Consider the following 25,966-nt stretch of genomic DNA (forward strand, 5'->3'; position numbering starts at 1 on the left):
TCATTGGGATTATTTTTGCTGCATCTGTTTTCTCCCAATGCACCTTCCCACCACTGCACACACACACATAAAAAGAATTGGGGGAACATTCTTTATTTCTCTAGTGGCAAAACTAGAAAATGTGAATCCAGGAGCTGCTGGCAATAGAGTCATAGGGCTTGTGGAGAAGGCAGATCTGTGACCCCAATGTACAGAGAGGAACAGAGAGCAGAGATGGAAAGGAGTCCCTGTTTCCACTCAGTTCTTATAACTGGTTCAGTGAGCCAATAAATATTCTTTAAATTAAACTAGTTTGATTGGGGTTTCTGTCACTTGCAATCAAAAGAGCCCTGACTGATATATTTAAAAAAAAAGTATAAAGAAGCAGAAAAGAACACATCCATAGTGCTACTTCTCTGTGCCAACAACTGATAATACTGTGTCATATGTACTTGTTGTCTTTTTTTTTCTTTTTGGTTTTTCATTAGATCATTTCTAGTATCATCGAAAATTTTAGTAATTATACTTTTCACAACTGGTCCCATAATATTAGACATATAGGTTATTTCCAAGTTTTTGATGCATTGTGGGCATACATTTTTGTTTGTATCTCACATTATTTTTTGGGATATGTTGCTACAAAGAGAATTACAGAGTCAAAGGGTATGAATAGTGACTTTTAAGGTTTTGTTTTTACTTTAAAATTTTTTTTCTTTAATATTTATTTATTTTCGAGAGAGAGACAGAGCGCAAGCAGGGGAGGGGCAGAGAGAGAAGGAGACACAGAATCTGAAACAGGCTCCAGGCTCTGAGCTGTCAGCACAAAGCCCGATGGGAGGCTGGAACCCAGGAACTGCGAGATCATGACCTGAACCGAACTTGGATGCTTCAGACTGAGCCACCAGGGTGACCCCCCCTTTTTTTGTAAATTTAAAAAAAAAAATTTTTTTTTCAACGTTTATTTATTTTTGGGACAGAGAGAGAGAGAGACAGAGCATGAATGGGGGAGGGGCAGAGAGAGAGGGAGACACAGAATCGGAAACAGGCTCTGAGCCATCAGCCCAGAGCCCGACGTGGGGCTCGAACTCACGGACCGCGAGATCGTGACCTGGCTGAAGTCGGACGCTTAACTGACTGCGCCACCCAGGCGCCCCTGTAAATTTTTTTAATGTAAAGTTTTTTTTTTTAATTTTTTGGTAAAAGTGATACATGATAATAAGAATTAAACAATTTAAAAGGATATGAAAATGCACAAGTTACCTTCAAGCATGTTTCTTCTTTTCCAGACTGTCTCTCCCTTTCTTTATATACATGTATATATCTTCCTCTGCCACTTTTAAAGAACCTACCAAATTATGGTATGATGAAAATACTCTTGTGTACTTTGATTTTCGTTATTTATTTACTTATTTTTAAATTAATATTTGGTCTATTTAACTGTCTACTAAACTACTTCTGAAGTCAGAGGACACCTTTTTTTAAAAAAAGTAAACTGTACAGGCAACATGGGGCTTGAGCCTTGAGCTCACCACCCTGAGATTGAGTCGCATGCTCTACTGGATAAGCCAGCCAGGAGTCCCAACAATATATTTTTTTAAAAACTGCATGGTAGGGCACCTGGGTGGTTCAGTTGGTTAAATGTCCAACTTCGGCTCAGGTCATGATCTCACGGTTCGTGGGTTCGAGCCCCGCTTCAGGCTCTCTGCTGTCACTGCAGAGCCTGCTTCAGATCCTGTCTCCCTCTCTCTCTGCCCCTCCCCCACTTGTGTGCATGCTCGCTCTCTCTCTCTCAAAAATAAATAAAAATTTTTAAAAATTGCAAAAAAATTGCCTCCTTCCAATGATGGACATCTAGGCTTTTTCTAGTCTTTTGACACTACAAACAAGCCTGCATCAAGTACCCCTATATGTAGGAGTATCAAAATGTGCAAATATATCTGTACAACAAATCTCTGGGGGAGAAAGTACTAAGTCAGTAGTATTGTGCTAGGCCTTCCCAAAATGTCTTCACAATTGCCATTCCAAATGAACTCCCACCAGTAATATATGAAAGAGCATACCCTCATCAAGATAATGCATTAACAAATTTTTGTTAAATAAACAAAATAGTTTTTGTTTTTTGTCTTGCCCCTGTGATCAACAAATATTAGTTTCTTTTTGTAGTTGTAATTTGACAAATTGCCCTTCCATCTGGAATTTATACCTCCATCTGTCATATGTGAAACTATTGGACTTATTGCATCTTTATCAGCATTAAGCATAATCTTTATATTATTTTATTTATTTATTTACTTTAAGATTTTACTCTTAAATCTCTACACCTAATGTGGGGCTCAAACTCACCCCAAGATCAAGAGTGGCACACTCCACCAACTGAGCCAGCCACGTGCCCCGACATTACCATTATTTTAAATCTTTAGTAATTTAATAGGCGATAATAGTATTTCATATTAAAAGCTTGTATCTTATTCATTCATGCAACATTTATTATCCAAACACCTATAGTATGCAGATGATCATCTGCAGATGCAGAAGAACATCTGATGACAATGGTAAGACACTGTCCTTGCCCTCAAGGAGCTTACATTTCTTTGATTACTAATGAATCTGGACACTAAAAAATGAACACTTTCAAGTTGTATTTTAAACCAGGAGTTGTACATTGTCTCAAACTTTATTTACTTACTTGCCTACTTATTTAGCATTGTCTCAAACTTTGTAAGGAAACAGGAGATGATCATTTAAAATTTTTTTAAATGTTTTTATTTATTTTTGAAGGAGAGAGAGAGAGAGAGAGCATGAGTGGAAGAGGAGCAGAGAGAGTGGGAGGCACAGAATCCAAAGCAGGCTCCAGGCTCTAAGCTGTCAGCACAGAGCCCGATGCAGGGCTCGATCTCATGAACTATGAGATCATGACCTGAGCCGAAGTTGGGTGCTCAATCGCCTGAGCCACCCAGGCGCCCCGAGATGATAATTTAAAGATGATATTTATCATTCTGATTGGAAGTGGGATCTACAGATGTGTAGTGGAAAAGTGGCATTTTCGGACTCATTTACATAACTACTTCCATTCTGTTATGTAGAAGGGGAAGTCCATAGGCTTCGAGAAAGTGGGCTAAATATAGTGGCAGGTGCCACTAACTGACTGCCAGTGTCTACTGTCCCCTTCTTTTAGGAATAGGATTATTTCACTTTTATTTATTTTATTTTTTTTTGAACGTTTATTTTACTTTTGAGACAGAGACAGAGCATGAATGGGGGAGGGTCAGAGAGAGAGGGAGACACAGAATCGGAAGCAGGCTCCAGGCTCTGAGCCATCAGCCCAGAGCCCGACGTGGGGCTTGAACTCATGGATCGTGAGATGGTGACCTGGGCTGAAGTCGGACGCTTAACCGACTGAGCCACCCGGGTGCCCCGGATTATTTCACTTTTAGTGGGGCATATGGCCACTCGCCTAGAGACTATGTTTCCCTTGAAGTTAAGTATTGGGCATGTGAGTAGGTTTGGGTCAATTACATGTAAGAAGTGTTATAAGAAATAGCTTGATTGTTTCTTAGAGAGGAAGCTCCTACTTCAGACCTTTTTTTTTTCTTTTTCCTCCTGTGGGCTGGGAAATAACAGAGATTGGAAATCAGTGTTGAAGGTCACAGAGACCAACTACCAGCCTGGGATCCTGGATGAGCTGATGAGGCAGAACTGCCTCATCAGCCTACACCACTCACCTCTGGATTGTTATGTGAGAGAAATAAACTTCTGTCTTATTGAAGTCATTGTAATTTTGAGTCTCTGGAACAGCAGACTGGCCTGTCTACTAATTGATATGTATACATAATGGAATAAAGTATGATAGGTGCTCAGAGGCCTAAACCATTGGCTCCCCTGGCTCTCCAGCTTGCTGGGTCACACTGCTGATCTTGGGACTTGCTAATCTCTATAAGCAAGTCAGCCAATTCCTTACAATGCCTCTCTTTAAATGTATATTATAAGAGCAAGCTTTGCTCAACGGGGAAAGGGCAGCGTCTTCATCAAATAGTGCTGGGAAAATTGAATATCCACATGCAAAAAAATGAAAGTAGACACTTATGCAAAAATTAGTCCAATGTATTCAAAGCCTAAATATAAGACCCTAAACTATAAAACTCCTAAAAGAAAGGAGACAATCTTCATGATATTGGATGTGGCATGAATTCTTGGATATACTGCCAAAAGCACAGGCTGCAAAAGCAAAAATAGACAAATGGGACTATATCAAACTTAAAAACTTGTGTTCATCTGAGAGTTATAGCACAGGGAATACAGTGAATGGTACTATAATAACGTTGCATGGTGACAGATGGTGGCTGTGCTTGTGAGCATAGCACAATGTATACAGTTGTCGAATCACTATGTTGTAAACCTGAAACTAATGTAACATTGTGTGTCAACTATAATTAAAAAAGGAAAAAACCCTTTTGTTCGTCAAAGAACATAATCTACAGAATGAAAAGGCAGTCTATGGAATGGGAGAAAATATTTGCCAATCATATATCTGAAAAGAGCTTAATATCCAGAATATATAAAGAATTCTTATAGGGGTTCCTGGGTGGCTCAGTCAGTTAAGTGTTCAACTTCATCTCAGGTCGTGAGCTCACAGTTCGTGAGTTTGAGCCCCACATCGGGCCCTGTGCTGACAGCTCAGAGCTTGGAGCCTGCTTCGGATTCTGTGTCTCCCTGCCTCTCTGCCTCTCCCCCGCTTGCATTGTCTCTCTCAAAAATAAATAAACATTAAAAAAATAGTGAAATTAGTCAGAGAAAGACAAAATTCATATGACTTAACTCATATGAAGACTTTAAGAGACAAAACAGATGAACATAAGGGAAGGGAAACAAAAATAATATAAAAACAGGGAGGGGGACAAAACAGAAGAGACTCATAAATATGGAGAACAAACTGAGGGTTACGGGAGGGGTTGTGGGAGGGGGGATGGGCTAATTGGGTAAGGGGCACTAAGAAATCTACTCCTGAAATCATTGTTGCACTAGATGCTAACTAATTTGGATGTAATTTTTAAAAACAATAAAATAAATAAACAATAAAAATAAAAAAAAAACCGTACAATTTTAAGGGGTGCCTGGCTGGCTCAGTCAGTAAAGCATGCAACTCTTGATCTCAGAGTTGTGAGTTCAAGCCCCATGTTGGGCTCTATGCTGGGTGTGAAGCGTACGTGAGAAAAATAAAAATAAATAACTTTGAAAAGGGAAGGTCATCTTTGGAGCTAGCTCAGCTACTTACTTGCTATGAACATTTAGGACAATTACTCACATCCACTGTGTTTCAGTATCCTTGTCTGCAAAACCGGGATTGGAATTATACATACTTCACAGGGTTGTTTTAATGAAAAAAGGAAGTAACACATGTAAAAGCATTTTGAAGAGTACTTAAGTAGTAAATACATACTTAATGTTGGCTATTATTATCTCCAGGTGATGGGATTATGTATGATTTTGTGTCTTCTGTTTTGTTTTCTATAGGAAATAATCTATTTTGCAATAATAAAAAGAGTGAGTTAAAAAAAATAATGCTTTTCATGATTACCATTGCCTTTGAAGTCTAAAATCCTTATTATAAAAGCTGTATCACACACCTAGCATATCCTTTGTCTCTGCCCTGCCAGAGTACTCTTAAAATGTATTTTTAAAATGCAGTATTACTTCTGGACATGTTATACATGCCTCTTTTGTAGTACTTTTGCATGGATAGTTTGTATGTCCGTATCAATCCACTTAATTCAGTTCTTAGACGTTAAAGACTGACCGGTCCATCTTTGAATCCCAGTAATGTACCTGGCACTTGGCCTATGGATGCTGGGGTTTGCTTTAAATGAAGTAAACTGATTCAACCAAGCAGAGCTTTGGGAGCTTTTCAGGGTTCCTGATGTTTCCAGAGGCTGAAAGTGGTCCTTTAGCACAGTTTCGGCTTCAGGTACAGGAACTTGGGCCCAAATCACAAGCCTGGTCTTATGTTTATAACAGGTGCATTGTCATTGCCAAGATTTGGGCTTCATCAAATTGTCACTGGGAAGAGCAAATCTCCACTGAACATTGGCGTATTCTTTATTTGTGAAAAGAAATGGGGGGCATCTATGACTTCTGTTTACCCCAGACCTCTGGGGAGTATGCATGTAAGGTAATATGATTATCGGGCATATAAAGTAATATTTAGGATCGTATATCCAAGGTTGCACCTATTTCCTTTTCTTTCTAAAAATTTCCATTCTTTACAGACACATCTAACAGTTTTCATGGAGAAACCCAAGAAAGCCTGAAAGGAGGTATGTTAGTGTGAATTAATGAACAATTTTGGATTATAGAAAAAAATTAAAAGGACGTTTTATTTATAGACCATATAATAGCTTAGAAAATATTTTCTTGTAGGCTTAATCTGGGGATCTGCTTTGATAAACAGAGAGGTACTTTGTATTTAATATTTCGATAGCTATTATATTTGAGAGTACTTCTAAGGAATTAAAAGTGTTTGATAGACTTTCACCTTAGATACTTTACATAGGGACCCAATCTTATTCATACATTTAACTTATATTGTCAATATGCACCATTTAAAATAAAGACAGGTTTTAGCCTAATTTATCCCTCCCCGAAAAAGCACAAATTCTGTATTACTACAGCTTCACTCATACTAGGAGCTCTGTATTACAATACTATCAATTTGCTACCTGATATGAAAACCTGTGCTTGTTCTTGGAAAGACAATTCATGTTTGTTAAGGTATTAGAGTATGACTGTATAGTGAGACTAGAAGTAAGGGACTCTTTGGGTGCCTTGGGTGGCTCAGTTGGTTAAGTGTCTGACTTTTGATTTCGGCTCAGGTCATGATCTCACAGTCGTGTCGGTCCCAGGGCTAAGTGGAGCCTGTTTGGGATTTTCTCTCTCCCTCTCTGTCCCCCTGCACTCACATGTGCATGTTCTCTCTCAAAATAAATAAATAAAACTTAAAAAAAAAAAGAATAAGGGACTCTTATTAGGTAAGATTGTATGTATTCTTAGAACTAGTGTGTATTCATTGGAGAGATTTTGGAAAAATCTATCAGGGATGATTAGGATAGGATACTTGATCACTTTATTCATGCAGGGGCAAGATTTCATTAATCTTTTTTTTCCCCATTAAATGCTAATAAAATAAATTTGCCAGGGAATGAGTAATACATCTCTACCAAGATATCCAAGGCCATCCATCCATCTTTTAAAGGACACAGTAAGAAAGTACTTATTAAATAAATAAAAATGAACACAAACTTGTATTAAATTCCCTAATTTCAACCAAATGTGTATTTTGGGTTCTTTTTTGGCACATCTCCTATATAGTTCACATCTTAAAAAGCAAAACAAAACAGAGAAACCCGGAACAACCTTTGTTTTTCTCTGGCTAATTTTTATGGTTTCATTATAGCTAATGACTTTTCAACACAGGAATCCTCCTGAAGAAAATGTCCTAGACTCTGGATAAGATGCGCATGGGAAAAACTATGCTGTTAATATTTTTCAGAGGACCCAATAGCTCAAATTCCACTCTCTGGTCCTTGATATCCAGTAGGGAAGTGGAGCAAAGAAGGGAACTGGAGACATTCTCTCTTTTCCTCTGCTCATCTGTCCTTCTTTCCCTGTCCCCCAAATGCACACACACACACACACACACACACACCCTTGTCTGCTGCTCTTAGAAAAAGGGAACACCTTGCTCAGTTTTATTAATCTGAAAATTATCATTCATGATCACAACTTGGTTCTTTTGTATCTTTAAAAGCCTTCCTTAAAATGCAAATTCCTGAGGAGAGGTGCGGGGGGAGGGGGGGGAAGCAAAATTCTGGGGGTGGGGGCTGGGCTCATCACATCTTAAAGTGTTAACCACCCACCCCAGGAGGACCACTTAAGGCACTTGGGGAGGTAGGGCAATACCTAAGAGAAGGGGAGAACCAGTGGGGAGCAAAGTAGATACAGGTGGAGAAGGTGGAAGAAAAAACCACACATGTCTCACCCAGCTCTACACCTCTAATCCTAGTATGTTACAGGTTGTTAACTCAGTATCAATTATTTTATCTTAACATTTGTAGTTCTTGGCAGGCCCCAGTGTATTTTCGTTCTGTAATTGATTTGATCTTCTTAACCTGGGTGGTGGTGGGGGGAAGGAAATGTTCTTTTTTTTTTTTTTAAACCCTTGTTCTTTTCTTATAGCTACATGGATCTCAAATATAAGGATACCCACCATACCCATTTCACTGGGGAAAAAAAATAGGTTTCAGAGGGTCAACTGATATCTCCCAAATCTAAAAGCTAATTAGAATCCAGATTTCCTGATGCCTAAATTCTACGTTCCATTTACTATTCCTCATAGACTCTTTAGGCATCTGCTCAGTTCAAATACAAGTAATAGGAATACATCCACAGAGAGAATATTTTTAGAAAGTGTATCTATACATAAGTATAAATAGCTTTTCTGTACATCACTGCTATTTTGAAACATTGATCTAAAAAGGCTTAGTGACTACATTTTGTGCTAATGCCCCACTTGTCTGTCAAACTTTAGCCAACCTCTATCTTCTGGAACCCAACCTCTATTTGGAAGTAAATAGAAAAAACCTTGGAGCAGTAAGGAAGATACCATAAAGAACATCCACTAATGCCAGAAGTTTCAAAGAATCACTGTCAGGCCCTAACCTAAAATGTATCCATTTATTTTTTGTGCTCTAAATAGGGATAATGCTTTAACTAGTTTAACAGTGAAGTTTCTTTCTTTTTTTTTTTTTTAAGATTTTATTATTTTTTAAGTAATCTCTACAGCCAATGTGGGGCTTGAACTAACAACCCCAAGATCAAGAATTGTATGCTCTGCCAGCTGAGCTGGCGAGGTGCCCCAGCAATGTAGTTTCTTAATCCAGAGCAAGTGAAATGATTTAAAGGAATGGACAGCAGAGTCACTGTTTATTCAGCACTTATTTTTTTAAGTGCCTACTATGCTTTCCTAGACTAAATGCCAGAGAAATAGAGATGAAAGTGCAGAGAAGCAAACATATAATTACAATGATGTGGTAGGTGCTACACTAAAGGAAGGTATAAATCCTTGTCTAGTCACAGAATGAGCCTTGCACTGTTCTGCTTAAGAGGGCGAGACAGCTTCCTGGAGCACTAGTCTCCCTAGTGCTTTCTAGTGAGCCTTGGAGATTGGGTAGGTGAGAAAGAACCTGGTCCCTTTGGGGAACAGTTTCATGTGGTTAGAAACATGACGAGACAAAGAGGTAGGGCCTGGGTCCTGGGGGCTTTGTATGTTAAGGGTTTAAATGGTATTTCATAGACAATGGAGACCATTAAAGGTTCTAAGCTGGAACGCGAGGGCTAAAATGTCTTGAATTTTGGAAGTTGCATCTAAGTATAATTGTACTGTAGCCTGGAATGAGGACCAGACACTGAGATACCAAATAGGAGGCAGTTGTAATAGTTCAGTCAAGAAATGGTAAATGCTGGGACACCTAGCGGGCTCAGTTGGTGGAGCGTGCGTCTCTGGATCTTGGGGTTGTGAGTTCAAGTCCCACATTGGCTGTAGAGATTGCTTAAAAATAAAATCTTAAGGGGCACCTGGGTGGCTTGGTTGGTTAAGTGATCAACTCTTGCTCTTGACTCAGGTCATGATCTCCCTGTTTGAGTTTGAGCCCCACATCGGGCTCTGTGCTGACAGTACAGAGCCTCCTTGGGATTCTCTCTCTCTCCCTCCCTCTTTCCCCACCTCTCCCTGCCACTTGCATGGTCTCTCTCTCTCTTTCGAAAATAAATAAAAAAACTTAAAAAAAATAAAATCTTAAAAAAAAAAGATAGGTGCCTCAACTATGGCAGAAACTGTAGAAATGGAAGGGCAGTAACTTATTCAAGAGACAGTAAAGGAGCATTCATGGAGACATGTAGTGATCTAGTGGGGGAGGTGGGAAGAAAGGGAGAGAAGACTACAGAGTGAGTCCCAGATTTTTTATTTGGCCAATGGATGAATGACTGCTACTACAAATGAGGAACAGGCTTAAGGCAAAGATAATGATTTAAAATTTTCATATGTAGAGTCATAGGTGACCAGGACATTCTGAAAATATCCTTTAGGGAACTGGATCCACCAGACTGGAGTTCAGGGCACAGGTTCAGACTGGGACAGTCATAGCAGGAAGCTGGCAGCTTTGGCTAACAGCAGGAGGCAGAGTAGACAGAAGGCTTGGAGAGCACAAAATTCTGGAGACATTTGGGGAAAAACTGCCATACGTGCTTCAACAGCTCCTGAAGTATTTCTTGTTCAACAGCTTAGGACAACATGACATAGTTTCCTAATTCCTTCCCTCCCAAGAATGGCCTCCTACAATGCCATTCTCCAAAGAATTGACATGGTGATATTATAAAGCGTAAATCATGTTATATCGTTCCTTGCTTCTCTGACTCAAATCCAAACACAGACCAATTAAGTTCTACCTGTGACCTGGCACCTGCCTATCTCTGTCTAGATCTGCTACCAAATGTCTTCTAGGATTAACACTGATCCAGACTCTCTACTCTTCCCCTCAGGGCCTTTGTTCCTGCTGTTCCCTAGGTCAGGAATGCTATTTTTCTAGGTCTTGTGGGCTGGTTCTCTCTCTTCATTCAAGCCTCTCTGTTGAAAGTTTACTTCCTTGAGACTTTCCTTGACCAATCTAATTCAGGTCCCCACCTCTACCATTCCCCATGCTCAATTTCATTACCCTGTGTATTGACTTTATAGCACTGATCATTATCTGAAGGTACCTTTATTTACTATCTATTCTTATTGAAAGTAGTCATGTGCAGAAGTAGATTTCCACATTTATTATCTTTTGCTCAGTAAGCTCCACACCCAACATGGGGTTTGAACTCACAATCCTGAGATCAAGAGTCACATGCTCCACCAACTGAGCCAGCCAGCCACCCCACACTTACTATTTCTTAAATATTTTTTTTAAATGTTTATTTTTGAGAGGGAGAGAGAGCGAGAGAGACAGAGCACAAGTAGGGGAGGGGCCGATAGTGAGGGAGACACAATCTGAAGCAGGCTCCAGGCTCTGAGCTGTCAGCACAGAGCCTGATGCGGGGCTTGAACCCATGAACCAGGAGATCATGACCTGAGCTGAAGTCCGGTGCTTAGCCGACTGAGCCCCCCAGGTGCCCCACACTTACTATTTCTTAAGGGAAACAGGAGAAGTGGGATGGAATCATATGCTGAAAAGTCTTGAATTCCCCTTGAAGGGTTTTATTTAGTTTGCTAGATTCTGCAGAGCCACAAATGTTTGAAATACTTCAGTGACCTGTCGAGTGTTCTAAAATATTTGTTTCGTTAAGGTGTTATAAAATGTAATTACTCCACAATGCTCTGATCCTATGCTCAGTGAGACACTGTTCGCTGTAACTGGCTTAACTACACAGAACATTACTAACCAAATGAAGTGAATGACAAGAATATAACAAAGTCTAGACATATCTGAAACTAATTTGATGCCTTTAACTAGTTTTGGAATACAATTGTACAGTTGGTCCAATCTCCTTTATCCAAACTCCTCTTCATTTCAGTGTGGGAGGCATACAGAATCAGAGGTCATGTAATTTTAAAAGTAGGATCAAACTGTAGCAGGGCCAAGTCATTTACATACTCAGTGGCGCAGTTGTGTCCATAACTTTATGCCAAACCACTGGGGGACCCCACTGCAGTGGAACCAGACTTTGGCTAATGGGAATGCTTTAAAGATGGATTATATCGAGCTCTTCCAGTAAGATTGGGCATGGAAAGGTCTTTGGATCATTGAATTTAATTCCACTATACCTTATAGAGAATGAGGGTCAGATTTTGGAACACCTCAATGAATAAGACACATTCCTTTCCTTTAAGGAAGATGAAATCTAATTTAGCTCTGAGTATGAAGTACAATTAAGTGAATTGCATAATTTTATACAAAGACCAATAGAGATTGTTCTAAAGTGACTCCTATTGTCCTTGTATCTGCCAGCCTATGAAATGTTTGTGTGGGTTTTTGTTTTTTCCCTCCTGTTCTCTGTTTTTCCAGGGATAAATAACTTTTTAAACACAAGGTATGTATAAATATAAAGTTTATTTAGCATAGTGTTTAGAAAAATAAGTTCACATCATTTCAGAAAACAAATAAAACACTTAATTGTCCAGGCATAAACCCCTATTACAGTACAACATACATACTTTAGATCTCTTTGGTTGGGTAATTAAGCACAGAAATGTTCTGGGACATGCTCTGTGTGCCATCACCTAACAGTGCAGTAGAGATTCTGTTACCCCACCCCATGATATACATTCTGTATAGATTTTCTCTTTGTGTAAGGCACAGTAAAACCATATTGAGTATATAACTGGTCTCCTCTAAACATACAGTACATGCAACAAAAGAACAAAAATTGAGAACCCTGAAAGCCAAGAGAGTCACATGCTACATAATTTTGATTAATAAAATGTACTGTGATATTAAATTAACATGAAATGTATCAACTAGATACAAAGTAACTGTTAGGCTCTATCATCTAAGTTCTAGGAAGACTTTGAAACATCTTTTGTAAAATGTAATTCTTTTCCCCACAAATTTCCTGAATTATTTATGTTTTTCTGATGAGATGATCTGTCAAAAACACTGTAAAAGAATGAAGAACTTCTGGCTATGTACTGATGCACACTTGCCTAACATGTAGCAGGGCAGGCTTCAACACATGCCCGGTAATCCAACTTTTGACATGCAAAATGCAAGGGCATATACAGGGAGATTTAAGGTCAGTGTGCAATTTAACTACGAATTTTTATCTATGGCTATAATGTCTACCTGCCTTTCATAACACAAGAAAGGCACTGAAACGTGTACAATTCAGTCTTTTCATTACTATAAATATACATGAGCTATAAAACACTACAACACAGGTGTTCTTGCTTGATTGAGGAACAAATGCACCTTCTCTTTAATTGATAAAACTGGTCTTTACTAGATGTAACTAAGAGCTAAATGCCAAACTCTGGCGGATAGAGTGCATAGATAGCCTCACACCAAAAATCCCACAGCCAGCAGCAGGGGTTGGGGTTTGCAGGGAGAGTTTTTACCCTTATTCTGATTCCTCTTTGGGGATCATTTGAGGGTCATTTGCAGCATCTTCAAGCATTGGTTTATGTAAGAGAAATTCTGCCACATGAACTCCAAGGGTTCTGAGACTGGCCCTTGGTATTGCAAAAAACATTTGCAATTCTGTGCAAGGAGATCATGGGGTTTATCTTATTTCATTCACATATGTATGGGCTATACACCAACTGGCCCTTATTTTACTGAAGTATAGAAAAGAACAATAAGTTCTTTATAATGTGCATTGATTCTTACCTGGTATATTGTGTAGCTACCTGGAGTAATTGTAGGGGTATAATTACATCAAGTTGGGAATATGAATGGGTTTCCTAGGTAAGTCTTAAGTTTTGTGCTATTTTTCCTTTTTCTTAAGGGAAAAAAAAGAGGAAGAACTGTGAATAAAACAGAGGCTTATTATATTTTTGGAAGACACATGAAACTTTTCCAGTTATATATAAAATATATATAACTTTTTAAACCTTCCCATCTCCCTGATTAGATGGGTATTTTAAAATAATGAACAGAAAATTCTTAATATCTGCAGCCATCAAGTGGAAAAACATCATTTTCATGTAAACTACACTACAGAACCATATAATTAATCTCAGTAACATGATCAGCACACACTTAAAGAAAAAAACAAGCTGTATAAGTAGTGATGGAGTGGAAGAGAACTCGAAAACACCTGACTTTGTAAAAAAAAAAAAAAAAAGAAGAAGACAACTGTAGTTTCAGCAGTTTAAGAACATTCACTAATTCCATAAAGAAGGTGGGATCTGAGTTCTCTAACGAAACAATTGGATAGGGCTCTTCATCTATGCCTGCAAGTTCCATTTGCAATAACAACCAAGGGTAAGTAATCTACGGCCCTTATGCCACATGCTCAGCAGATGGGCACATAGAGATCAAGAGTACACTCTTCATTCTGATCTTGAAGACAGCAAGATTGGTAATATCTTTTATGTTCAACAACTTTAAGTCATCTCTGAAGAGATCATTTTCTCACATTTCTTGCTTTGCACACACCAGAGACTTTACTCGCTACATAAATTTGCATCATTCCATCTTGTGTTCAGTCCTGATAAAACCTATAACCACAGCTCACAACATGATCAAGCAAGCTTCTTAAAGAAACCCCAAAAGATCGACCTTTGAACAAGACATGATAATATAGTGCAAATAATAGTCGTATGTCATAATGTAACAACTGATTCAAAACACGTAGAACTAAGTTTCACCAGGACAGAATTTTGCTCAAGAGAACTTGCGTATTCTTTGTTTAGTTTAAAATGGTTTTTATAGTCTACAGAATTCATTTTACATGGTATTCTAGGATTGGTATTTCATTGTAATGAAAAGCATCAACAATAATTAGTTGTTCATCAATTTACACCATAAACGTACATAATCACATAAGTGAAACTTAAGTTCTTCAGATTTAAAGCAACTTTGTGGTGAAAATAACCCTGTTAGATAGAAAGAGCCATCAGTGCTTCTGTTGACACTTCTGTACCTTAGTAAGAATAATAAAAAGGCCACAAGGTAAAAAGGCACATAGAATTCTATAGAAAAAATATTTAAATGAATCAGAGAGTTGCTAAATAAAGAACAAGATGTGAAAAAAAGTACCAAAATTCCAATATTGGGAGTTAGATTGCCTGTTTCAGTGTTATTAATAATGACCCTAATAGACTCCTGATAAAAATCATTACTTTTAAAATCCTACAAAAAGTAAAACTTTGTTGGAAATAACTATGTTCACTTCCTGTTCAAACAATAAAAATAAATTAAACAGTAAGAAAACATTTTTTCAGTTCATAGTGTCTGAAGTAGAAGAGAAACATATACAGCATAAATAAAATTCACTGTAATTCCTCAAATCCTTGCTTATAGGACTAATATATTTACACTCATACTGAAGTTTGTTTCAGAGTTTTTAGTGGAGTTGCAAACTTTCTCAGCCCCACTGGACTATTAGCAAGCACATTTGGAAATGTGTAGAGACAAACCAAGACTTTCACAAAAATATTGAAAAACAGAAATGTATATATTCAAAAAATAAACCCTTAGAATAGTATGGAGTACCATGTATGCTTCTTAACCTCATCAATGCCCGTGGAGTGAAAGTAAACAAAAATAACCGTACTGTTTCTAATGCCGATGTCAGGTGGACACAGTTTTAAAGAACTATCAAGTTCCATTTAACCTTAGAGTTATATTAAGTCAGCCAAATGACACACTTTGACTTGATATATTTCATCTTGTTCCTTTGTCTCCATCTATTTAAAAGAGAACATACGTGAACAAAAAGGCTGCAGCAACGCAGTTCTACTCCTGTATATTTAACTGTGATCTTCATGCAGATCAATCCAAAGTCTCTTGAATTCATTTACTCACAAAACTAGTGTTTTCCCTGTAAATGGGAAAATGCCTTATGTCCTCAGGGCTTCGTGAAAAGATCTGCCTGCTGATGCCAAAAAAAAAAAAAAAAAAAAAAAAAAAAAAGAGAGAGAGAGAATGAGAGAAATCAAGTTTATAAGTCTTGCATATCTTCATCCAATTGGACGGTTTGGAGCTTGGCAAGCTCTTTTTTGTCTGTTTCCAGGTCTTCACAGACAGTCTCAACCATGCCCTCTAGGACATACTTGGATTTTGAGTCCAGCATCATTAAGTTGCTTGTGGCTTTGCCCTCAGAATTTGTTAAGAAATTCTCTTTTATATTAGCTACTGATTGCAGAACTAAACGATGTTCTCTGACGAAATCCTGGTGTACTGCTGGGGAGGGGTGACCCACCTGGTCCTCAGCTGTAGGAACAATTTCCCCAAGGGCACCCTGGGTCATAGGGACTGACAATAGATCTTGACCAGTAATAAGGGAGCAGTTCTGAAGAGTTGCATAGTTAGTGTTGCTGACAGATGTCACAGTAGATTTGCTTGCCACAGGTGCAGACATTGGCTGGCTATCGGCAATGTCAGGGTTTAGCTCGGTGGGATTTAGCAAGGTAGGGGGAGTCAGGGAAAAATTGTGAGTTGGGGATACATTAACTAATGAGGAGGCCAGGGGATGGAGGCCACTCCCCGAGATATTTTCAGAAGACAGGTTTGCATTTATTTGTGCATTCTGATTGACAGGCATCAACTGAGAAAATACCAGGCTCCTCTCCAAGCCCTCCTGTTTAACAGATCCTATAGTCTGGCCTGAATTAGGGACAGTGTATACCACTGCACTGGGAGCAAGAGAGCTCAAGAAAACCTTTCCTTGCTGGACTGTGGTGGACTCACTTGTAAATGTGCTCCCATCTGAAGTGCTTGAATTTACTGAAATGTTGCCTAAAAAAAAAAAAAAAAGAAAAGAAAGTACAGATTATCGCTGATAGAAATGATAGGGGAAGAAAAAAAGACTTTTTGACACACACGATTTTTCTCAGGTTCAGTAGAATCACCTTGAGCACTCAAAACTACAGATTCCCAGGCTCTACTCCTGAGACTCTGACTCAGTAAGTCTGAGAACAGGTGTATTTCAAATTCCCTAGTAATGCTGATGACATAGTGGGAGTGAGAAGTACTGGTTTAGAAACAAAGTATGAAAAAAAATGTTTTTCCAAGTTCTAATTTCAGTCAAGTTTCCGGTTCATTATTACCAACTTGATTTCTCTCAATCAGTTGATAGTTGTAGCCAGTTCTGCCAGTTAGAACTAGGAAACACAAATGCAAAATAAAATGCCTTTGTTTGGAACAAGTTCAGTAACTGACATAAATGGAAAAGTAGAAAATAGCCATAAAATGAGTTGCCCTGGGGCTTGAAGTTAACCATATAAACCTGTACAGACACGTTGCAAACTTTCACCAAACTAACCATGAAGTAATATCAAGTCAACAGAACATTCAAGAGTTCTTCTTTCTTTTGTTATGCCAGTTCTGAATTTTCAGTGTTGCAGTTGATAGGAAGAATTAATGATAATAATAAACTGTACTTTTAAAAACACAGATTAATGTGAATAACTAGAGCCAATGCTTCTCTGAAACGTTTATATCTTAAGGCTCTCACTAGAATGGTCTACAGAGACCAGAAACAGGAAAAAAACAAACCAAAACAAAAATCCCCCAGAAACATAAGTAGAATGCTGAGAAGTTCAAAATCAGGTAACTCAGACAATGCAGATGAATTAGAGCCTTCCCCTCCCTCCTATCATCAAATAAAACCCTTTTCTTTTGGAGTCTTTACATAGACCCAGTGAAATGATGGCAATTATCTTGCCACTGTAAGAAAGGTAGACTTGAGGGAATTTTGTGACAGGATTATTCAGATGGGTTGTTTACCCTGATCTTGAATTAGATGTTCAGCAAATTATTATTTTGAGAAGATAGCCCAACGTTAACAGTAATTCTCCCAAAACATTTCTCTTCTTGAATTAGAATAATTGTGATTATATTACTACCTGTATTGATAAATAAATGTTACTGGGTTGTTTTTTTTATATCTTCCACTTTTTAAGCACCTTAAATGCAAAGGAATATCTTCAAACAAACTAAAACTGTATTTAAACTTTAAATTAAATGTAACCACTAGAAAGTATTTGTCACGGAAATACTGGTGTTAAAAAAAAACAAAAACATTTTTATGTATGTTTGGGTTCTTCCCTAACATGAATGTTTGTTCCAGGCCAAACAAATGAAATGAATCTGACTTAAGTATACTTTAAAATTCTTGTTGAGGGGCACCTGGGTGGCGCAGTCGGTTAAGCGTCCGACTTCAGCCAGGTCACGATCTCGCGGTCCGTGAGTTCGAGCCCCGTGTCGGGCTCTGGGCTGATGGCTCAGAGCCTGGAGCCTGTTTCTGATTCTGTGTCTCCCTCTCTCTCTGCCCCTCCCCTGTTCATGCTCTGTCTCTCTCTGTCCCAAAAATAGATAAAAGTTGAAAAAATAAAATAAAATTCTTGTTGGCTGCTAAACTGTAACAAAAAACATCTGAAATAGATATTTATTTTGTTATATGTATATATTTGTGAAATTGTTTGCCTGTGTATAGGTGAACAAAACGATAGTTATTTTTTGAGAGAACCATATATGATATGATAGGACATTTCCCCCAACAGCTATTAAATATAAATAAAACAATATCTTTGAATGTGTAGAAATTATAACACACATAAATGAAGGAGGAAAAGCAGATGTGACTAAAACTTGATATGTAAGTATAACTGCACTTGAATTATAATAAATTTAATAATAATTTCAAAATTAGTTTAAAAATTTCAAATGAAACAGGACATAGGTGCAAAGTATAACTTTGTAATGATGGTAAGGGAAAAAAAAACACCCTTGTTTTCCCAGATTATGAAGTGAGTAAAAGATATAGATATTCTGCTTTTCCATATAAATCCTAACTACTAAAAGATAATCTATCTTGTCTACACATTTTAAGGCAAGGCTGAGTATCTGTTTTTGAGAAAGGCTGAATCCCCACATGCTTTAAAGAGAATTGCAGTCCACCATTGCTATAAAGGAACGCTGCTTCCTGGACCCATCTGGTTAAACTTACGCCTTTAACTCACCCAGACAGTCCAAGGATTGACAGCTATGTCATTTGATCTTAGCTATTTTAACTGAAAATGCTTCTTCTTATTCATATTAAATGTCCCATTTTAAAAATTAGCTATTAGTTTGTAATAATTTTCTGTGGTAGCATATTTCTAGATTACACATGAAAAGTATTTCTGCTTTTCTTCTCCCCCAATGTACATACCACACTTTTTGCTCCAACTTTTTGTCTTTAAACTGTTATCTACTGTTTGGAAATTTCCTAAAGAGAGAAGAAACCCTGTGGTTTCTTATATTTTTGTTGGAAAGTGATTTAACTTTAATCCTTTCCATAACTTGAAACAACGAAGAAATACACAGTATGCTGCAGGAGTTTTGTGTTTTCCTACCATTTTACCTGAGAATTGATGTTAGAGAAAGTTACTCAACACTTTTTCCATTAATGCCTCAAATAAGCTGAAGTGGGTCATAGTTGTGCATAAATTGAGATTTTTTTGATAAAGCCATTTTACAGGAAGTTGATCTTTAAAGGGAGACAGTTACTTATTTTGCTTTCATAGAAATCTGGACATTCAGATTTGCTTACAGGAAGGCAAACCTGCATTCACATCCCCCACTCCTAAGTTTAAGGCACTATGCAACCTCCATGGCCATTCTCACCATTTGTGTTTCTATGTACAAAAAATGACACAGAGCCATCCAGACTTGCTTCAAGTCAGTGAAGAAGTGGCATAACAGCCTCAGGCTTCCTGAATTCCAGATCAGTGTTCTTCAGCAAACTGCCTTTAGCAAAGCCACAAACACATAAAATAAGGCTAACCCACACATTTGGTGGAGGGTGGGAGGGAGGGAGAGTATACATGCAGAGCAACAGACACCCTATCACATACTCATCTGGTTTTCCTTTAGGTCTGATAGTTTTAATTATAGGAGGAACATGGATCAAACACAATTGATCCAGTCTTTTTAGCTTGCTCTTCTAAAACACTCCTTGGTCAGATAGAAAATGCTTAGGTAAAGTGTACACATTCGTACCAACTGCTTGACGAATTTTGTGTTCTTAGCAATATTATTAATTTTTAATCTTAAAATGTCAAGCAATGGGTTATTTTGTAAGCACCAACTGACTTATCATATTTCTATAATTGTAGAACTGGCAAGATTTGCTATGAACTGTATTTTTCCATTCAGATGTTAGGAAAATAAAAGCCCATCTCCATGATGCCAGGGAACCAACCAGACTGGATATTACACGGGTGTTGTGAAGAAGGAGAAACAAATCAAGGCTCTTCTACAGCTGTGGCAGCCAATAAGGTACCTGAACAGTAACATCAATCTACAGCTCTCACCAAATGTGTCATTTACAGCAGCTGGCTAAAACATTCACTAGTGCATTATGGTACTGAATGAGACTTTTACCTTGTGAAGCTGCTACTGAAACAGAAGGCAGCTGCAGTGGAGAGAATCCAATGCTCCCATTAAGGAACTGGCTGTTTGCTCCGGAATTGGGGATCTGGACAATGCCATACTGGTTAATTTGCACTGGTGTAGTAAAAGTCACCACAGAGCCTCCATCTTGGGAAGCCACTGTTTGAATGCCTTCTCTTTTTACCTCAGTGCTGGGTATCAGCCCTGGGAATGACACAGGGGCACTGGGGCTGTAGGAAGTGGTGGCTGCGGAGTTAGCTGAAGAACTCTGGAGGACTTTGAATTCCTTCACATCCTGGGAGGTAGACCCCAGTATGTCACTCATGGATATACCATTGCTCACAATGTTTGATGCAATTTTTGGTGGGTTCAGTGACACTGTCTGTGTATTTCCCACATTTAATCCATTAAGGATAACTCCATTGGGTCCCTGAATGAAAGAATTACCATTAAGAAAGACAGGTGAAGTACTTGGTACCAAGCTTCCATTCAACAAAACTCCAGAAGAGCTTAATGATATCTTAGCATTTCCAAGTTGCTGCATATACACTGGTTCCATGTGACTGGAAAGGCTGAGGTTGGTGACACTATCCGATGAACTGGAGAGTGGATGAGGAGACAAGTCCTCATGGCCCTTGCTGGATTCATCTTCAGTGCTGGGATTGCCATCTGACTCACTGCAGAGAAGGGGAAATCAAGACATTCAGAAGGTCAGAGGGATGACATTCTACCTAGTGCCATTTGTTTAGAAAACCAACCTCTAACCCCATTAAAGGTAATATTTTAGGAAAGCAGAGCAGGAAGTCTTTAGTCTTGTTTAAGTTATGAGGGATTTCAGCAGATTCTAACCATAAAGACAGAGAACGTGGGAAGATAAACTCTCCTATCCCAATCATTTTACCAATGATAAATTCAGGGAAAGTCCAGAGATCTGGAAGATGTAAATTCAGCTAATAGGATTTTCATAAGAATTATATATACGTTTTCATAGCACTGAAGTTATTCCTTCCTGTTAAATTATGCTGCTACCTATACCACAGGGGGGGAAAAAAAACCTCACTAGATGAGGCGGTCGGTCTTTCCTATTAGGAACGCCTTCCCCTCCCTTCAAACCAATTCCGATTAGTGTGATTTTGGAAGTAAATGAAACTGCCGAAGGAGCAGGAGGTGGGAAGTGTTCAGTTTTGTTTGCCAGTTAGTTAACAAGAGATCATTTTCTCACCTGCTCCCAAACTTCTACTCCACCAGACTGACAACTCTCTCATTCAACAAAGTGGCTGTCCTTGATGTAGGAAAGGCACTTTCAACCCAAGAACTGTTATGTGCAGTCGCCTTTGAATCCAAAAGAAGCCATAGGGGCCTATTTAACATACACCATCCAGTGCCCTGGTGAGGTGGGAGGGAAAGGGTGTGGGTCACTCAGCAGCCTTGTAACCATCAGACCCCTTCCCCAGCACCCTCAGTCCTTCTGCTCCAGACAGGACTGGGTTCCTCAGCTCCCCGACTTGGGAGGAAACGCCAAATCCGGGTGAAGGGTGGTGATAGGGTTTCCCATTTGGACTGAGGCTGGGCGAGGGGGGGAGAAAGGGGCAGTTAGCTGCAGTTTGGAAGCTTGGTGCGACTTGGCCCAGTAGAGGATCCCCATCCCTGCAGTGCCCGGCGGTCGGTTCGCTTTCATGCGGAGGGGAGGGAATTACCCGGGCTTTGGGCTGCGGGGCCAGGAGCGCAGAAAGCGCTTTGATTTACGAGCTGAGGCTGAGCCGCCGTCGCCGTCTGCGAGGGTGACTCACCAGGGGTGCGGGTGGGAGGTAGATCCGGAGAGGGGCCTAAACCAGGCAACTGGGCCGGGGGCGGGGGTGTGGGGTTGTGGGGGGGGGGGGGAGGCGCGCAGCCTGCAGAGTGCGGCTGGGGAGAGGAACGCACCCAGCCGGGGAGCGCAGGCTGCAGGGCAGCTGGCCTGAGCGCCACGCCCGCTCCCCACCCCCTGCCTCTGGCCCCGAGGATTCCGACGGGGCTCCAAGCGATGGGATCCGCGGCCACAAGCAGGCGCGGGGTCACCAACGTGCCTCCTCTGGGTGTCCCCGCAAGTCTGCGGAAGGATGCACGCAGGTCGCAGTGCGCGTTTTGTTTTGGTTACCGGGAGGCACGGCTCGGACACAGAGCCTCCCTCCCTGCCTTGGGCGAGGAGCTCCAGAGCCGTCGGGCCCCGGCGGGGGTGCAGGGACAGGAGCGGCAAGGGCGGGCCGCGGCGGGTGATCACCTTCGCTCGGCCGGGGCGGGCTTCCCGGCTCCCAAATTCCTTCCCTGGGCAGAACCTTCGAGCTGCTTTGGGTTCTTTCTGTCTTATGCCCGCGTGGCTTGGAGACACCATCTCTCCAGGCGACCTTCTCCTTAGTTCGCTCAACAATACACAAAACACTCCAGGTGTCTGACTCGAAAGGACGCACAATAGAGGTGGAAAACCCGATCTTTCCCACCAGTTGGGGGTCAAAAACCCTGCCAGTCAAAAAGTTGAAACCCGCCAGGGTGGGCGCTCAAGGAGGTGTGGAGCTGATAGCGCCCCCACCCCAACCGCTGTCCCAGGAGGGAGCCACGCAGGGTTGGGGGGCCGAGGAAGCAAGCCCTCCAGCCCCACTGCCCCGGCGGCGCTGAAATCCGATCCGAAGGAGTTCAGAATCAGGTTTCAAAACACGGCAGAGCCCAGCCGCACCAACACCCCACGTTGCCGCGGCCACGAAGAGAACCACAGCGGGCAGGGTGAATGATTAACTCTGTCACATAAAACCTCGACGTCCCCAACCCCCCTTCTGAAACGCCAGCCCCCATCGACACTCTCCAGCGTCCAGAGCGGCCACCGCGACCTCCAGCGCAGGCCTGGGGCGGGGAGAGGGGCAGCCGAGCCGCGGAGAGGGCGGTCAAGGAGCGCGTGCACGCGCCGGGACGGTGAGACCCGGTGGAGGTGCAGACCCCGGCCCGCCCTGGCAGCCCCGGTGGGCCTCGGGCGGCAACGAGGGCTGCCTTTCCGGCGCCTACACACTACACACGCTCCTGCGCCCCTCCAGACCCCGGGAGAAAGTGGCAACTTCAAAGCCAGCGGGATGGGGGTGGGAAACTGGGCGGCAGTGACCAGCGAGGTGGGGGCGGGGACTGAGACCTAGGCGGGCGACCAGAAACTTCTGGGGGGAGGAGGGGGAGGGGGAGGAGGGAGGTTCCCCCGCCTCTCGCCACCGCCGTCCCCCCCTTCTCCGGGTCGGGGAGAGGTGGGGGGCGGGGAGAGGTGGGCAGCCGGACCAGGCTGGTGGGGAAGGTAAGCGCCATGTTTGCGAGCACTTGGAGGAAAAGAAAGCTGGGAAGGGGGTGGGGGAGAGGAAGGGGGAGGAGGAGGAAAGTTGGCGCTCACCTTTTGGACTGGGTCTCTGAGGGGTTCCGATCGCGCTGCCGGCGGTTCTTGAACCAGTTGCTGACCTGGGTGAGGGAGAGGCCGGTGATCTTGGCCAGGTGCCGCTTCTCGGCGGGCGAAGGGTAGCGATTCTGCTTGTAGAGCTCCTTGAGCGCGTTGCGCGACTTCTCCTTGAAACAATACACCGTCTCCTCGCCGTCCCAGATGGTGCGGGGCAGGGGGAATTTCCTGCGCAGCCGGTACTTGTCCACGGCGCCCAGTGGCCGGCCGCGGGCTCGCTCGGCCTCGGTGTAGCGCGCCTTGTACCAGAGCTGCTGCAGCAGCGGGTGGTTAGCCGACTCGAAGCTGTGGCTCTCGAGGATGCTGTAGAGCTCGGGGTAGATGCCCTGGTGGAAGGCCACCAGCGCCCGCGCCTTCAGCAGGCTCTCATTGCCACGTAGCAGGTCGCTCTGGGGCAGGGACCACAGGAACCGGGCCAGGCGGTCCAGGTTGCCCCCCTGCTGCAGCGCCTCGCACACGCAGGCGACATGGTCGGGCGAGAAGGCCAGTGGGGTCTGCGCGGCGGCGGCGGCGGCGACGGCGGCCGCGGCGTGGTGGTGCCTGCCCAGAAGTTCCGAGTGGAGTTGTACCTGATCCGCCGCCGCGGCCGCCGCTGCCCCTTCCTCTCCGCTCACCCTGGCGGCGGCGGCCGCGGCGTCCCCCGGCTCCAGGGGGAAAGGGGCTGGAGCCGGGGGGCTCAGCCCCGCCGCCGCCGCCGCGCCCCCCGCCACTTCTCGGGGCGCCTCCTGCCCTTCCGAGGCGCTTTCCATCCCATTCTCCTGCTTGATGTCCGCCGCACTTGCGATCTGCCCGGTGGGGGAGGAAGAGGACATTTTTTGTTGTTTATTTTCCTCCCTCCCTCACTCCCTCGCACTCTTTTCCTCTTTCTTTCCCCCTCTCTTACTCCTCCTTCTTCGTCTCCCTCCCTCCTCCCCCCCTCCGGAAAGCCCACTCCCTCCCGCCCGGTTTCGGCTGGATCTGGCCGATCAGGTTTCCCCCCGGCCACGCAGTCACCATTAAGATAGCTGCTAGAGCAAAGTAGTGTAAAAGGATAGCTGCTTTCTGCCGTTCCCCCAACGTGACTCCTCGGGTTGCTGCATACTATATGGCACTGGCGGCCCGGCCGGCCCGGCCGCGCCACCTCATTGGCTATTTCGCATTCAGAGGGAGGAGGAGACACCGTTTCTATCCCTGTCGATCACCCGCCTCGCACTCCACCCCTTGCCTTTCCTTCTCCCCTGACCCCCAGGCACCTATACCTGAAGGGAAACACCGACATTCTTTTTAGACCGTGCTCCTGGGCGGGAAATTACCTAATGTGGCCTGAAAACTGGACAAGAGACTCTTTCAAAGAGAGTCCTTAGGATTCCAGCGGGAGGATTAATTGTGTGGCCTTAAGGTCCGGACGCCAAACTCTTAACAAAGAGACCACCGTCAAGCATCCAGGTGACAAAATTTCAAAGGAGACAATTCAGAAGCTTCTCTATGTCCCTAGTCCCCTTTCCCTCCCTTTGAGAGATGTCTTTGTCAAGGATTTTGTATTCAAAAGGGTCCAAAATAGAATGTCACTAGGGAATGTTCCCAGGGGGAAACATTTATGGTAAATTAAAAAGGGGAAAGTGCTTGAAAATCTTAAAATAAGCTGTATAAATAGCCCACGGAGGAGACAAAAACAAGAAGACTTCAAAAAGCATTTAACCTTGACTCACCTGGAGAGCTGGCAACACAACTGTGTTGAACACGGTGCAACTAAGCATATAGAGTATTGAATCAGTGTGCTTAGCTCAGTGAGTAGGGTAAGGTGGAAGAGACTTAAGCTTTAGATTGTTATAAAGCATGAACATTTAAGTATTCTGTATGAACAGATTTTCTGTAAGTGTGTGTATAGTTCTCTGAAGGTGATACTCCTCCATTCTAAGTGCAGGTGTCTTCCAGATCAGTGCAGGATCAGCAGCCCTTTCAACAGCATAGACAGATGGAAGGCTGCCCTCTGGTTTGAGGTGAAATGCCTGGGGGTGGAGTCGACTGCTGTTTGCAGTTATGTCTCTTTCTTGGTTTGCATGAGGTCTTAACTCAAAAAAGGATGAACCCACCTCTGCTCCTCTGATTTCTGTGGGTCAGTTAGGTCCACCTGATGATGCTCTTTCTCAAAATCCAACACTTTAATGACATCATCCTAACATCATCCTTCACGGTGGCCTTGTGTTGTTTCTGCTTCCCAATTACCCAAAACTGCCTATTTCGGCATATTATAAAGCAGCTGTTTAGCTTACCTGCTGTCATGATCAACTCGGTGAGGTTTTCTTTTTCGTGGACAGGCTGCATTTTATTGCTGGTCAACCAAGATGTCATTTGATTTTGGACTTGACTTGCTTTTGTACTACCCTGATGAAGCCAGCACTGATGTCTCTGGTTGATT

The 25,966-nt window shown here is 42.2% G+C and overlaps 1 protein-coding gene across 2 annotated transcripts; it reads right to left on the reverse strand.

Moving 5' to 3' along the window:
* Nucleotides 1-12,102: 12,102 nt before the first annotated feature.
* On the reverse strand, nucleotides 12,103-24,647 carry SIX4 (SIX homeobox 4). Of its 2 annotated transcripts, XM_047860975.1 has the most exons (4): nucleotides 24,562-24,647; nucleotides 23,509-24,353; nucleotides 20,100-20,785; nucleotides 12,103-16,469 (listed from the first exon to the last, which is right to left on the reverse strand). In XM_047860975.1, exons 1-4 carry the CDS (start codon nucleotides 24,562-24,564, stop codon nucleotides 15,673-15,675), a joined length of 2,331 nt encoding a protein of 776 aa, XP_047716931.1. In that variant the 5' UTR covers nucleotides 24,565-24,647; the 3' UTR covers nucleotides 12,103-15,672. The 2 variants fall into 2 exon arrangements, with proteins under 2 accessions (XP_047716931.1, XP_047716930.1); XM_047860974.1 differs by lacking the exon at nucleotides 24,562-24,647 and having other exon boundaries at nucleotides 23,509-24,451.
* Between the last annotated feature and the right edge of the window lie 1,319 nt (nucleotides 24,648-25,966).

The sequence above is a fragment of the Prionailurus viverrinus genome, chromosome B3 (genome assembly GCF_022837055.1).
Source record: "Prionailurus viverrinus isolate Anna chromosome B3, UM_Priviv_1.0, whole genome shotgun sequence".
NCBI classification, from domain to species: domain Eukaryota; kingdom Metazoa; phylum Chordata; class Mammalia; order Carnivora; family Felidae; genus Prionailurus; species Prionailurus viverrinus.